This window comes from Chenopodium album, chromosome 6 (genome assembly GCF_948465745.1).
Source record: "Chenopodium album chromosome 6, dcCheAlbu1.1, whole genome shotgun sequence".
Taxonomy (NCBI): domain Eukaryota; kingdom Viridiplantae; phylum Streptophyta; class Magnoliopsida; order Caryophyllales; family Amaranthaceae; genus Chenopodium; species Chenopodium album.
Window position 1 is genome coordinate 59019913 of NC_137839.1, and position 15305 is coordinate 59035217.

Consider the following 15305-nt stretch of genomic DNA (forward strand, 5'->3'; position numbering starts at 1 on the left):
TGCCAAGCCCCCCTTCTTCCTTTGGACCAGTGAGATGTCTCCAACTTTTCCAGTACACCCCTTTGCTGTCTCTATTACCCAACCACCAAAACTTAGCAACTATACTATTTATTTTCTTGAGAATCCCCACAGGGCACTTGAAAACAGAGAAAACATAAGTCCCTAGACTATAAAGAACCGATTTTATGAGAGTTAGCCTTCCTGCGTGAGACAAAAAAATGGAGTTCCAGGCATTTAATCTTTCTTTCACTTTATCCACCATAAACCCGAAAATCTCCCTCTTGTTAGCACCAAAATCTGCTAGAATTCCCAAGTAAATTCCAAATTTACTACTTCTGTTAATTCCTAAGATACTGCTGAACTTGTTATTACCTGATCCTCTAAATTCGGACAAGGGAGGAGCACTGACTTTGTTTGACTAATAACTTGACCAGAGGCTGTGCAATAGATATCAAGCACGGTCTTTAGGGCTGCCACATTACTTTCTTTACCTTGAAGAAAGAACGCCGAGTCATCCGCAAAAAAGAGGTGACTAATTTTGGGAGCTCTTTGGCTTACCTTCAACCCTGCAATGTTATCCAAGGCTTCCTCTCTTCTAATAAGACCAGAGAGTGCTTCCATGCATAAAATGAATAGGTAAGGTGATAAAGGATCACCTTGACGGAGGCCATATTTTGGCTTAAAAGGCTTTTGAGTACACCCATTAACGATCACCGAGAATGAAACCGAGCAAACACAAGACATTATGGATTTTACCATCAAACTAGGTATTCCAAATTTGCATAAGACACCCTCAAGAAAATCCCACTTGATTCTATAGTATGCTTTACTCATATCAGTTTTAATGGAAATTTTTCCCTTCACCCCTTTTTTGTTCTTCCTAATATTTTCAAGCAATTCGTGGGCAAGCAAAATGTTATCTGGGATTGCCCTCCCAGGAATAAAGGCATTTTGGAGTGGGCTAACCAAATCATTGATCACTCTCCTAAGCCTGTTAGTAATGCATTTTGAGATAATTTTATAAATCACATTACAAAGTCCTATAGGCCGCATGTTATCCATAGTCTCCGGAGTGTCACATTTTGGGATTAGAGCAATGTTAGTAAAATTGAACTCTCTCAATAGGTTACCTGAAGTGAGAGCCGATTAAACCGCTTTTGTAACATCCTCCTAGACCCAGGCCCAATTCTTTTGATAGAACCCCGCTTGTATCCCGTCCGGCCCCGGTGACTTCCATGGTTTCATTGCAAATAAGGCATTCTTGATTTTGTGTCTGGAATATGGCTTTGAGAGCCAGTCCTTTTGGTCTTCTGTTAGGGAAGCTGTGATGCCTTTTAACCCTTGAGCAATTTCAATCTCCCTATTCTGGGATGAGGCGTGGGTATTACAGTCATAGAGCTGACGAAAGTAGCTCACAACAATGTTCCCAATTTCCTCCCTTTCTGTTATCCATTCCCCGTTCCCATTTTTAATGCCCTCAATGCAATTTCTCGCCCTCCTTCCTTTGACAGAATCAAAGAAAAATCGTGAACAAGTGTCACCTACATAATTCCAATTTATTTTTGCCCTTTGCCGCCAATAAAGTGCCATGTTTTTGGAGTACTCTTTTAGCTTGCTACTGGCTCTTAGAAAATCTTCCATCTCCCCGTTTTCTTCCAAGAGTAATTTTGCTTCTAGGAGGTCTTTTTTAAAGCTATCCCAATCTCCATTCCATTCACTTCTTTTATCAAGACTCCATCTTTTGATTCCTAGTTTCGTAAGCTGGATTTTCCTAGCTAAAGAGAACATGGGCGAACCGGAATGGGCCTTATTCCAATTCTCACGGGCTACTTCTATACAATCCACATAATTAAGACTCCACCTTTCCAGTTTATACCCACTTTTTTTCTTAATAGGGGAAGGTTGAGTTTGGAAAATTATGGGGGCGTGATCAGAAATTTGGATGGGTTGGTGGTTTATTAATGAGTGCGGGAATAGGTTTAACCATCTTGTGTTTGCATAACCTTTATCTAATCTTTCAAGGACCAAATCCTCTCCCTCTCTGCCATTCGACCAAGTGAATCTTGGCCCTTGGAAGGTAATATCATGGAAATTATTTTGGACTTTCCATTCATTGAAGATGTTGGCCCCCCTAATAAGACAAGAGTGCTGCCCCGTTTTATCTAGATTAAAATCTACTTGATTAAAATCCCCCAAAATGACAATTGGCAAGTCAGTTAGGGGGTTTATCCATTGATTAAGACTATCCCAAACTTCACCTCTTAGGGAAGTGCAAGGCTCACCATACACCAAAATCAATCTCCAATTCCCATTAATAGTATCATTGACGTTTACAACGAGGAAATTGATACAAACAAAAACCACATCGAAAATGGATTTGTCTTTCCATGTTAACCAAATCCCACCACTAGAACCCTAGAATCTACTCCTTTAAAGAAATTAAAACCTAGACATCTTAAGCGATTAAAAACTAAACCGAACTACATTTAGTTTCCGTTAGGAAAATAAAATCCGGACCAAAAGACCCAACAAGCCTCTTAATCTTTGGAATTATCGGTGTTGTTGGGCTTTTAATACCCCGACAATTCCATAAAAGTCCAATCACTGATCGAGAGGCGGTTGATTTGGGTCAACCACCGCAAGCCCAATACCTGCATAAACAATGGAAAGACAGGCATCAAAAGCAAAAGATGGACCTGGGCCGGCTCCAGATTTTGAAGTGGACGGGCCATCATGCGATCCACTAGCAGTGTCTTTCCCTTTCTTCTTCTTCCTTGTGAGTAGAGAGTCAGCGTCATCTTCTATCTCGTCTATAAAATCGATAGAGACAAGATCAAGGTCCGAAATAGCTTTTCTTTTAAGGGGGCAGTGCTCAGATCTAAATCGCCTCTTTTCCTTCCTCTTCTTGAAGCGCTTGTTTTTCACCCTTCTTCCTCTTCTATCCTTTTCACCCCATTTTGTAAAGAACAGGGCACTATCTGACATAGTCTCAGAAGGTGCTTGCGTCTCCATATCCCTATTCCCAGTAATCACCACCTCAAGTCGTTCAATCCCAGGTTGAGGTTGATTCAGCGCATCTGCTTGTTCGATGTTGTTTTCCTCGAGTTGGTTGTCTTCATCCACCTCGATCTGGATTTTTTTTTCCCATGGATTAAGGGGGTCTTCTGGGATTTGACCATTGGGGAAAGCGTCATTCTCCTCATCTCCCTGAAAATCCATCGGGTCGTACTCCGGTGAATCTGGTTCCTTAATTTCCACCGCGCGTGGATTATTCTGATCATCGAATTCCACAAAAAACCTCTGATTGTAGCTCGAATTATCTAGGCGTCTGGCAGCAATCTCGTCATTCAATTCCACTCTTGAATGTATCGCCGAACTCATGAGAACATCAAAGCGTATTCTCTCGATTTCCGGGCCGTAATGAGGTACATCCAGATCTGAATTGGTTGTCGGGGCTAGTGGTTCCGCTCCCTGGTCCGTCACAGCCGCCGCCGCCGCCACTTGATAGGGATCTTCAGTCGCGGTGTTCGGTCTAGGGTCGCCCACTAGAGCAGCAGCCTCGCCAGTGATCGATTGATTACTCAGTACTTCCCCCGGAGCCACACCACCGTCTTCCACCTCCATTGCAGTAGTTGCGTTTTGAGGAGAAACCTGAGTTGGGCCCCCTGAATTTCCCACCACCGGACCCCTAAATGGAGCTCGCATTCTATTAAATTGTTGCCCTGGGAGCACCGTTCTTCCTCCATTCTGAATACCCAGGTCAAAGTCCACCAAGATGTCGGAAGCTCTGAAGGTTAGAGAAGGGGGTATGTCCGGCTCGTCGATTAGACGTACCTTGGTGGTGATGGTGCGTTCCGATGATGGCGTAGCCCTCAAATCTAGGCTAAACATGGAGAACCCCTCCTCATTCTCCATGGTTGGGATTCCCCTGTTTAAGTACTCCATCATCTTGTGATCGATGTCAATTTTGATGAGGTCTTCATGTCTTGTGCATCTAGTGTATTTGTGGCCTATTCTACCACAACGAGTGCAATACTTGAACAGTTGCTCATACCTAAATTGGATCCAGATGATTGCATCATCATCCAATTTCAGGAAGAAACCCGGAATTAGGGGCTCCCCTAGATTGATCATCACATTTATTCGTAGGTAATCGTTCCTAGGAACTAAGCTTGGCTCAAAGTCAATAGCGTAAGGCAAGCCTAGCATCTCACCTATAGTCTCTGCCATGTGTGAATTAAGGTACTCACATGGCAGTCCACAGATACGAATCCAAAATTTTGCACGCCTAAACCTTACCGTCTGTGGCGCCTGATTAGGCCACCACGGGAAGAAGACCATTAGAGCATCATCGAAGCACGCCTTTGACATGTCAAGCATCTCCCTTTTGTCGTCCTCATTGGTGCATTTGAACACATAGAGGTGGTTCATTTTAAACACCTCGATGTGGCCTCTCTTTCTCCATCTGGTGTTTATGAAGCTGCTGATTGAGTTAACACTAAGGCTACGGTAATCCATAAGATACCCGTAGACACAATTCTGCCAGAAGGCCCTGCTCCCTTGCACCCTATACGATTCAATCTCGGCCAAGGGAGCAGCTCTATTTATATTATGCCTATTAAGATTTTGGTTACTCATGATTAGGAAGAAGGAGGAGAAAAAACAAAAATAACAGAGTAAGGGAAGTAGATTAGAGAGAAGAAGAATAGTGATGAGGTAGAGAACGGAGTGGTTTCATTTATAGCAGCCACCTTGTCAAGGAGGCGTTTTAATTTTGTCTTGGAGGAGGTGTCCATTCCATGCAGATTAGCGTTGGATACACCAAAAGCAGCTACCGTAACTCAAATCTTGCTCCGTAAGACGAAATGGCAACAAAGACAGATTCTGTTAACTTCATAACGCTGTTAGAGGACAATAGAATAAAAAAGGAGGGTTGAGGGTTAACGGAGCTTAGAACAGAGAATAAGAATTAAGACACTGTTAGTTAGTAAATGATTGCATATCTAAAAGCTATTGGTCTTTAAAGGGGGCACCAATACAGCAAGCCACGTGGCAGCCAGAGAGAATCCTAGCTAGAAAGGAGGAGCCATAGGTACTACTCACCGCTAATTTGAAAGGATGAGCTTAAGCTAGGTAAAACAAAAAGGAATGAGACTAATTGGGTGGCTGCCACCACCAAAAGTCACTTTTTTGGAGGAACTCTATTTCTAGAGTGAGAAACTCTATTTCTAGAGTGAGAAACTTTGGGGCTTTTCTTGGAAATTAGGAGTTTTTATTATGACACAAATTTCCAACCACTAAATCAAATCTTGCTTGGTAATAAGATTATTGCGTAATAGCATTTCTTAAGCTACTAATTAGGGTGCGGTGATTGGCCATGAAGCCCATGGCTTAGTGTATCTTAAAAAGTTTGAGATAACTTTTATAATAGTGTTTGGATAATTATACATGTTAAAATGTTTATTTAGGGCTTGTTTGGTATCATTTTTGGTTTCAGTTTCCTAATTTTTTTTAAAATTAAAAACCAAAAGCAGGAAACAAGAAAAGGTATTTTTACTTTTTTGTTGTCGGTTTTCAAAATTATCATGATTTTAATAAGCTTATATAATTTTTGATTCATTATGGGACATATATCGATCATATATTTTTAAAAAAACAACAAACCAAAAAACAGAAAACCACAACAATGCAAAATGAACCCTTATTTATTTATTCATTAATATTAACTGTCTTTTTTTTTTAACACATAAATAGGGTGCGGACGTTTATGCTTTTCAAAATACAGAGTATTTGATTACATACTTTCCCTCGTTATTGCTACTAATAATTTAAGTAATTATGATATAAGGTCAAATTAAAAGAGCTCCTTAAATATTGGCTAACTCCGACACATGCGTTAGCCGCCCTAAAGAAATAAAGTGTAGCAAAATAAATGTCTTAGCTTAGTTTATGTATTCCGTTGTAACATCATACAAACAACTTAGCACCTTCAAAAAAAAAAAAAAAAAAAAACTTAGAATAATTAGAATTAGATGTCAATTAAAGTTAAGCAAGCACTTTTTATTAATGTGTAAAATAAACATCAGGTCACATCTAATCTATCAAAACCTCATAATAATACAATGTATCCACTTCAGCATCCATTACAAATTCACATAAAGTGATGAAGTCAAAAATATGAGACTACGTATCTTTCTTTGTGTTAAAAGTTCTAATAATAATTATGAGTTTAAAATATGTTTTGGACCATTTTGATTGTTGAGGAGAATAAAAGAGAATCATAAAATATTTGATAGAGTTCTTGCCACAAATATCCAAATGTGTCACATTCAACATATTGATTAACTTCTTGTCGTTTTAACTTAATTGTGCTTATTTAATTAACTTAAAAATGTGATTATTAACAAATCAATGTCGTGACTGAGTTGTTTTACGATAGCCCATTCCAAAACTTCATTAAATAGCCGCCTCCCTTCTTCTCAATCTTTTCATCTCTCAAATCCTAGCTAGCTTCTATAATCAGTGAAATAAACTAGATATAAGAGGGGCTCATTATTTTTCCTGGGGGTGCGTGCTAATCAAGTTGAACAGTTTACGAGCAACTTGAACTTAATTCGTCTAAAACCCGACTCGAGTTAGATCGACTCAAGACGTTAACGAACACAAGTTGAACAAGCTCTGACTCGACTCGATGAACTCGTGATGAGCAACTCAATAATAAATTTTTTTATAATTAATATATAATTTAAAAACAAATTGAAGTTACCATAATTTAAAATTTTCAATGCTTAATAAGTGTTAATTAATATTATATAAAAATAAAAGAGTAAATTTCAAATAATAAATAAATAAAAGTGAAAACTTAATTATATAAAGCATGTAATAATTCTTCAAAAAATTAAAAAAAATTAAATAAATAAAAAGTAAGAAAAAATTGCATGTAATTTAAGAAGCACCAAATTAAAACTTTTATGAGCAGATCATAAGCTACTCAACTCGACTCAAACCTTTAACGAGCACTTGTCAAGCAATGACAAAAAACTCTTTAATCTTTATAATTTTGTGTTTTTTTCTTTAATTTTTTGTTTTATAGTTTAAATGATTCTTAGGGTATGTTCACTTCAGCTTAATTTCAGTTCAGTTCAGCTCCAATCAGTTTAGTTTAGTTCAGTTCAGCTCCAATCAGTTTAGTTCAGTTTAGCTCCTAATTTCCTTCTTTCATCATAAAATACTCATTTTAGCTCACTTTAGTTCAATTTAGTTCAGCTCCAATTAGTTTTGTTCAATTCAGTTCAACTCTAATCAGTTCAGTTCATTTTAGTTCAGCTCAACTCAATTCAGTAAATGTGAACAAACCCTTAATTTCTCTTTTTGTGAGGGCATTTTCACCCTTAAAAGAAATAAAAAAATTTCCTCTCGTTGCTAGAGACTCTTTTTTTTTTTTAACCCAAAATAGAAATATTTGCTAGAGACTTTCTTTTCAAGAATTTCATATCTTTTATAGAATGTCATTCATGAGAGAGGATCGATATTCAAAAGGGTTTAGGGTTTTTCACTTTTTCATCGATTTTCAATTCGATCAAACAATTGTAATATGATGAAATTAGAATCTTATAGCTTTTACTTGGAATAGCTTTTACTTGGAAAAATTCAAAAACATTGGAAAACAAACACTACTTGCGTCATGACAAGCTATGGGGATGAAGCTTAATGATATCCCTTTTTCCGTCACAAATAATGCTGGTTTATGATAGAAATTTCTTAGACAGTTACTTTTATCCTTAGCAATCTAGTTACTTATTCCTAGTAATGGTACGTGGTACTAGTATATCATAAATTAAAAAGACAAGCCAAGGTATCACATGTCACTCTTCATTTGAGTGTTGTGTTTTTACTAAGTAATTAAAATCCAATATAGTTTTTTTTTAAAAAAAAACATATATAATATTTGTTAAGTATTTGAATACCCAACGGATTTCGAGTCCAAAAAATTAAGAGCCCAAATTGATCAATTTTATCACCCAATATTAAATTCAATAGATTTAATTCCGGTTCCAAAGCCATCAATTACTAATACTTTAGCATAATTGGTTATCCAAAAGGCCAAAATTTTATTGATCAACCCTTATACCAACACATATCACAATACAATAGTAGAGCTCTCAACGAACCAATCCAAAATCTTTATACTCTACACTAATAAATTCAAAAAGGTTTGTAAAATATTAGACCCACATCATGGATAGTAATCCTCCAACCCTACCCCCTCTTTCCCCACCACTTCAATTTTGTAATTTTTTGGTCACTTGGGATTCATTGGGAAAGTTGAATAAAAATCACACAATTTGACAAACAAATAATCTAAGCTTTTTGTAGTAAAAGAAAGCCATTGGTTTTTACACATAGCATCTACCCAAAGATTTTCTTAAAGACAAAAGGAATTATTTATATCATTCTTTTAACTAATAACCATATCTTTTGCCCCTCAATCATCTCAATAAAGTCTTCCATTGCCATTATTCAATGGACCTAAGTTATTTTCAAGCCAAATGATGAAAGATTTGAACTTTACTCTCTTTTTATCTATATTATATTTAATTTTTAATTTTTGGGTGTGTGTGAAAGATTGAAAATGAGGATAATGTATTAAATAGGGCTCTTACCTTATATTATCTCTACAATACAAAGATAGCTAAACAAGAGAAAAAACCTCTTTATAAAAGCTCCCTTATAATTTATTTTCCTCAAAGGTTTTAAATAAAGTATTGCATGTAAACCATATTCCTAGACAAGCAAAGAGTAAGTATAATCTTCAACAATGGATTCATGGAAGAGTAATCTCACTTCTTTCGCGCTCATCGTGCTCATTCATCTTCCATTGGCTTGTTGTTCATCCCTGAAAGAAGCAATGCCCGTTTCCAGTCACTTGGAAGATAATAGTCATAATGTAAGTTTTTTTTTAGTTAACCTTTTTCTTATTAGTCCACTAATATGTTTTAAGGGTTTTATTAAACCTAATATTCAATTTTATTCATTAATAAAAAAAAAAAGTGTCATTAATAAGCAAATTCATCCAACTTATTTTACTTCATTCAAACTATTTCAAAATAATGAAAATAATATACTACGATATGTATGTATGAAAAACCACAGTTCTATCATTAAGCTAGTATTTTTGTATAAATCCATCTTGGTGATTTATTTATTTATTTGTTTATCCTATCATTTATTGACCTCAAATTTGTATTGACAAATTAAGGATTTTTATAAACCTTTATTTATAATGTTTTAGTGCATTTTAATTTTATACTACCTCCCTCCTCATTTTATGTTTAAACGTCTTCCTCTATCTTGCTTATGATTTAATAAGTGCTTAATTATTTAATTTATATCAACAATATGTTTAATAAATTTGCAGCAATTACTAAGCCCCAAGATGACATTTGAAGTAACACTTCATGGACTTCTTTTATGGGCATCCTTAGGATTTCTTATGCCTCTTGGGATATTAATTATCAGACTGTCCAATAGAGAAGAAAGTGGAACAAGACTCAAACTTTATTTTTACTTCCATCTCACTGTACAGGTATGTAATATAATTTCCTTCTCAATTATAATTTTTTCGTTATATAGTGCAATCGTTGTAAATTATTTAACGTGGTTAAATTGATAGATTCGAACCCGTGACCTTTATGTCACGTTGGTTTCGATACCATGTTAGATGACCAACTCAACCAAAAGATTAAGCTGATGGTTGAGGCCTAAGAATATGTTTTATACTCTATCATAAACAACTTAAACGAATCAGTTCTCAACCAATCAAAATTTGCTAAAAAGTCATTTTTTTTTTCTTTCACAATTTCATAAATACACTCTTAGGCTCCTAGCTTCATTTTTGTATGTATTGAACACTATGATAAGGCTGTACTAATGATGTGGTACAAAAATTCTACTATAGTTATAATATGCTCTTTTGTTATGATTTATATTTTTCAATTCGTTCTTTTGTAATCAATGTGTGAAAATCTACACTTTTTATACACACTTAGTTAACTATCTTTTGTGATTTATAAGTTACTCTGTATTAGTTATATGAGACTTTTTAAGATTCGTCTTGATATATGCTTTAATTTCAAAATATTTCTTTATACTAGATATATTCATGATAGGTATAAAATGTTCACTAATTCTAAACGTAGTAAATCAACCGATGAAAGTGCATATAAATTGTGAAGATTAAAAGGAGTGAATTGAACATGGATGTAGGGATCCGTAAAGCTTATAAAATAGAGTACTTCCGACATATATAGTAGCTTTTCTTTTGCTATCACTATGTGTTGTTAGTTACGGGTTACTCCCTCCGTCCCAAAAAGAACGACCCATTTAGGTTGATTACGCGGGTATTAACAAAGTTAAGTAAAAAGAAGTAAAAGTATATTGGAAAGATAAATTTACATGGGGTTTGTAAAAAAATAGAGAGAGAAAGTAATAAAATAACATGGAAAATAAAATTTTTATATGGGGAAGCTAATTTTGCACAAATATTGTTGCAAATTGGTGGTGTTTTAATGCAAATGAGTCATTCTTTTTGAGACAAAGTTTTGGCCAAATGGGTCGTTCTTTTTGGGACGGGGGGAGTATTATATAAAAGAAATTTTTTTTTTTTTTTTTTTTTGAACGGTTATATAAAAAAGAAACTTTATGTAATGTGAAAATCATCATTACATACACCAACCTCCACAATTATGCAACTTTAGATATGAAGTACTCGATCATATAATTAACCTTATGGTGTGATTAGTAGCTAGCTTAGGTAATCAGTTAACCCAAGTAACTAAATAAATCACCAATCTAATCAATGTCAAATCGTAGTGATTATTCTCGTAATTATTCTAAAAAGATAGAATCGTCTTCTAATGGTATACTCCCTCTGTCTCTAATTGTTTGCTCCACTTTTCTTTTTTAGGTGTCCCCCAAAGATTGCCCCATACTACTTTTGGCATGTTTTCCCACTTGCACTCTCTCTATCTCTCTCCTCATTGATATTTGTGTCAATCCATGTGCACTATATTTTGCCCAAAGTCTTAATAAAGTGGATTTATGATTTGGGGCAAACAATTGAGGACAGAGGGAGTATTAATTTGTCTCTGGAAGTTGATTATTGACATCTCTATATATTAGCTTTAAAGTAGTAAAAAAATTTTGGACTAGATTGTCACTTAGACATTTAGACTTTGTTGCATTCACTTAGAAAGTATATTGGACATTCAGACCTTTTTGACTTCACCTTAAAAAAAATAATTAGAAAATTTTATTTTAGTTTAGTAAAAAAAAAAATTAGTTCAGTTTAGTTAAAAATTAGTTCAATTTAGTTAAAATAATTGCAGTTCAGTAAAAATCAATAACTTTAAAGAAGAAATATAACAGAAAATTAATAAAAATAATTTCAATTCAGTAAAAATAATTTCAGTTAAGTCAAAATAATTTTAATTCAGCAAAAATAAGGTGAAGTAAACGAGCCTTAGACTACTCTTTCAATTTTGAAATAATTGTGGCATTTTACTTGGTAAATACTAGTACTTATTATTATTATTGTTATTGTTATTGTTATTGTTATTATTATTATTATTATTATTATTATTATTATTATTATTATTTTATTTTATTTTTTTTTTTTTAATTTTTTTTAAGGGAAGGTGAATACTAGTACTTGTCATTACTTCAGACTAAACAAAAATTAATACTAAGCCAAAAAGGATTTGACACATTTTGTTTGAAGAAACTCGTATTACTATCATACTAGATTTTTCGTTTGTTGGATATAGTACCTTATATGTAAGATAATTTATAGGTCAAAGTGATGTGAGATCTTTAATTGCGTAGTATTAGATTTATCATAATATGTATTTTTAAAATATCAGCTTTTATGTAATTTTTACACAAATACATAATTATAGATATTACAGGTGCATTGTAAAATATTACATTAGCAAGCATAAAATAGTACTCGTAGAATGTAAACATCATTATTATGATACAGAGGTTGGAAGTGAGAATTAACTAACAAAACCTCAACAGTTATTAGTATTCTTGTTGTCTTTTGTCTCCATATAACCCCTACAGAAATTATAGCTTTTTTTTCTACTGCGATGTATAAATGAATATGTCTAGTACCTGGTCCAACATATATAGAGTTCAAATGATAGCATAAACTCTAAACAATATGGAGTATATGATTTTGTGATGTACGTTGTATAGTTTAACATTGTAAATTGTAATGGTTTATACAAAGTAATGCAATTAATCATACTATATAGTGTTTAACATTAATCATCAATACTTAGCTATAAAGGCAAAACGATGACAATATCATTTTAAGACTTGCATATGTTAATTGTTAATTGATACTCTCAATAATCGAGCATGGAATCATGGATTGTTACTTAATGGATACGTTTTAGTGAATGCAATTCATAGAATCCAATTCACAATTATCTTTCATTTTTTTTCTGTTTATTTAATGGTCAATTTAAACTTAACATTATATTTACACAATCAAGTAATCACCTTTAATCTTCCCAAAAAAAAAAAAAAAATAAATAAACATCTTTAATCTTTTCATTGCTTTTTTGGTGTGTCAAATACAGACCAAGTAATTCTTGACCAAATGAGTAACAGCTGATCAATCGAGTAATTTCTTACCAAATAATCCCAGTCACACCATGTGGTCGGCCACATATAAAGTTTGAACATAAACCATTATTAATGATATATACTTTCGATACTAAATAGTCAAAGTTATATATTGGCAAACATAAATATACTAATAACAAATACCCATAGCATTTTCCATTGGACATTATATACTACCTTCGTTTCTTTTTTAGTTGACACATATTCCTTTTTAGGAAGTTTTTTTTTTTGTTGACACGTTTCCTTTTGGGGTAATTTTTTTACCTTGCATTTACAAGATACCCCACTTTCTCTCCTCTCCTTAATATATGTGCCTAAATCAAACGCGTCAACTAAATAAAAACGAAGGAAGTATTAATTTGGATTACATAAAATTCTCCTTTTATCTAAATTATGTACTTATATGCTTATATTCTTAAGAGGGATACCTAGTCAATTCCCCATATTTGTTTATCTGGGGGTATAATTGTCTTTTCAAGTACCAGTGGAGGGGTATATGCGTCTTTTCATGTACTAGTTGAGGGGTAGATGTGTAATTTCCTCACCAAACAGTAAAAACAAAAAGCAAACAGTAATAGGACGGCTCACCAAAAGTACTGAATAAATAACCTTGCTTTTTCAATATATTTACAAAAATACCATCAGATTAACAGAATTTCGTTTATATGGCAGATTAACTTGTATTTTTCCTATTCTTAACAGATACTCTCATTGTCCATTGCCACTGCTGGAGCTATTAAGTCGATCAAAACCTTTGAGAATTCTTTCAATAACAGCCATCAGAGAATTGGTCTAGCACTTTATATCGCTATTTGGGTTCAAGCCGCGATTGGATTTTGTAGACCGCATAGGTAATTGACTAATATTGGGCGCATAAGCGATATATGTTATTCAAATTATACGCCTCAAGTGCTTTTACATGCATATATAGCTCACAATTTATGTCATTTAAACTTAGTTTTTATTACCATATTTCAATTTTAACCAATAAAAATCATCTTCATCGACTTGGTAAATTGGTTAATCAGCAAAATAATCTAAGTTAGTTTTTTCTTTTTATTTGATGATTAAATGAAAACAATCATTAAAAAGAGAAGAAATTACTCATGGTTGTACGGTGCAGCCGGATGTATATAACAATCCCTCGTAGGGTCATTCTCTTTTTCTTTAATTAAAAAGAATTTTAATAGCTGAATATTACAAATGCGCATATACCAATCAAATTATAATTTCACTTAATTATATTATTATTTTTGCAGAGGAACCAAAAAAAGGAGTTTGTGGTACTTCTTTCATTGGATATTTGGCACAATTACTTGCATAGTGGGAATTCTCAACATTTACACAGGCTTAGAAGCTTACAAGAAACGAACCAAAAGAAGTGCGACTCTTTGGACATTTTTATTCACAATTGAAATTTCTTCAATGGCTTTCTTCTATCTTTTCCAAGACAAATGGGATTACATGCAAAAACAAAGTGTTTCTTTAAGAGAAGGAGGACAAGTAAGACCTTCAGATGATCATGAGAGCTCTATAAGGGATGATAGTGATAATAAAAATTTGTGGAGGGAGCCCTGCTCAAAAGTTAATGCACTCAAAAATTTGTTCAACTAGAATGACATAAAATTATATATATATTTTTTCTTACTAACAATTGTTTTATGATTTTCTCTCTTTATAAGTTGCTATTTTTATTTACAGTTTTGGATGGTTGCAAATTTGCAATGCTATGAAAAGTTTTTTTTTTTTTTTTTTTTGACAAAAGATTGTGATGGTTGTATTTGTAAATATGATTTCAGTTTTATAATTCAATCAATTTATCAGTTTTACATTTAAATTTCAAGTATCTATCTATATTCTATACTAAAATAATCACCAAAATTATCCCAAGATTATATGTGTCAACTCCTCATAAAATATTTTCCCGCCCAAAAACTTGGGAGTTTTTTTGTTTTTTTTGTTGTGCTTTTTTTTTTGGTAATTTTATTGTATTTTAAAAAAACTTGAAGTTTTTCTTATATATTTACTCCGTATTATTTAAGATCCCATATTCAATTTTGACCGAATAATAGACGAAAGGTGTGTTAATTTTGATACTAATTAAATCATCATACATCTTAAAAAAAAAAAAAAAGAAATCATCAAACAAAATTAATTTTCTATATTATGCATAAAGAAAATTTAACCATATATTACATGAAGAATCCGAGCATGGCTCGGGCATTAACTAGTTCATAAATAACATAATACTAAAAGCGAATATGATATGACACTTGTCATGCTTTGATTAAAAAATTTCACGCCACTTTCACTTTTCCTTTTTTTTTTTTTCAAATCTTCATGCATATTAATTGTTATTGGTATATCCTATAATATCTTACTTTTAATTTCATAACTATATTCTACGTATATTATATATATATGGTTGGTTCAAAATAAGTCAACCTTTTAACTAAAAGTAAGTTAACGTTTTAGTTGTATTTTTTTTAAATAAGTCAAATGACTTATCACCTATCAAACAAGTCACGTTCTTTCATTTTTTTTTTAATTAATAAAGGGGGTTGTTAAATATCGCCCTCGATTTTCTAACTAACGCCCGCAAAATAAAATTA

General features: G+C 33.3%; 1 protein-coding gene across 1 annotated transcript; it reads left to right on the forward strand.

Annotated features, from left to right (window-relative positions):
* The first annotated feature begins 8617 nt into the window (after positions 1-8617).
* LOC145634936 (cytochrome b561 domain-containing protein At4g18260-like) lies at positions 8618-14481 on the forward strand. Its single transcript, XM_081686263.1, has 4 exons — positions 8618-8947; positions 9419-9586; positions 13396-13544; positions 13953-14481. Exons 1-4 carry the CDS (start codon positions 8819-8821, stop codon positions 14305-14307), a joined length of 801 nt encoding a protein of 266 aa, XP_081542389.1. The 5' UTR covers positions 8618-8818; the 3' UTR covers positions 14308-14481.
* The last annotated feature ends 824 nt before the right edge of the window (positions 14482-15305 follow it).

Coding starts and splice junctions, on each gene's coding strand:
- LOC145634936 (XM_081686263.1), top strand. CDS start 8,819: ATGGATTCATGGAAGAGTAATCTCACTTCTTTCGCGCTCATCGTGCTC. Junction 8,948..9,418: donor TGGAAGATAATAGTCATAAT/GTAAGTTTTTTT, acceptor ATAAATTTGCAG/CAATTACTAAGCCCCAAGAT. Junction 9,587..13,395: donor ACTTCCATCTCACTGTACAG/GTATGTAATATA, acceptor TATTCTTAACAG/ATACTCTCATTGTCCATTGC.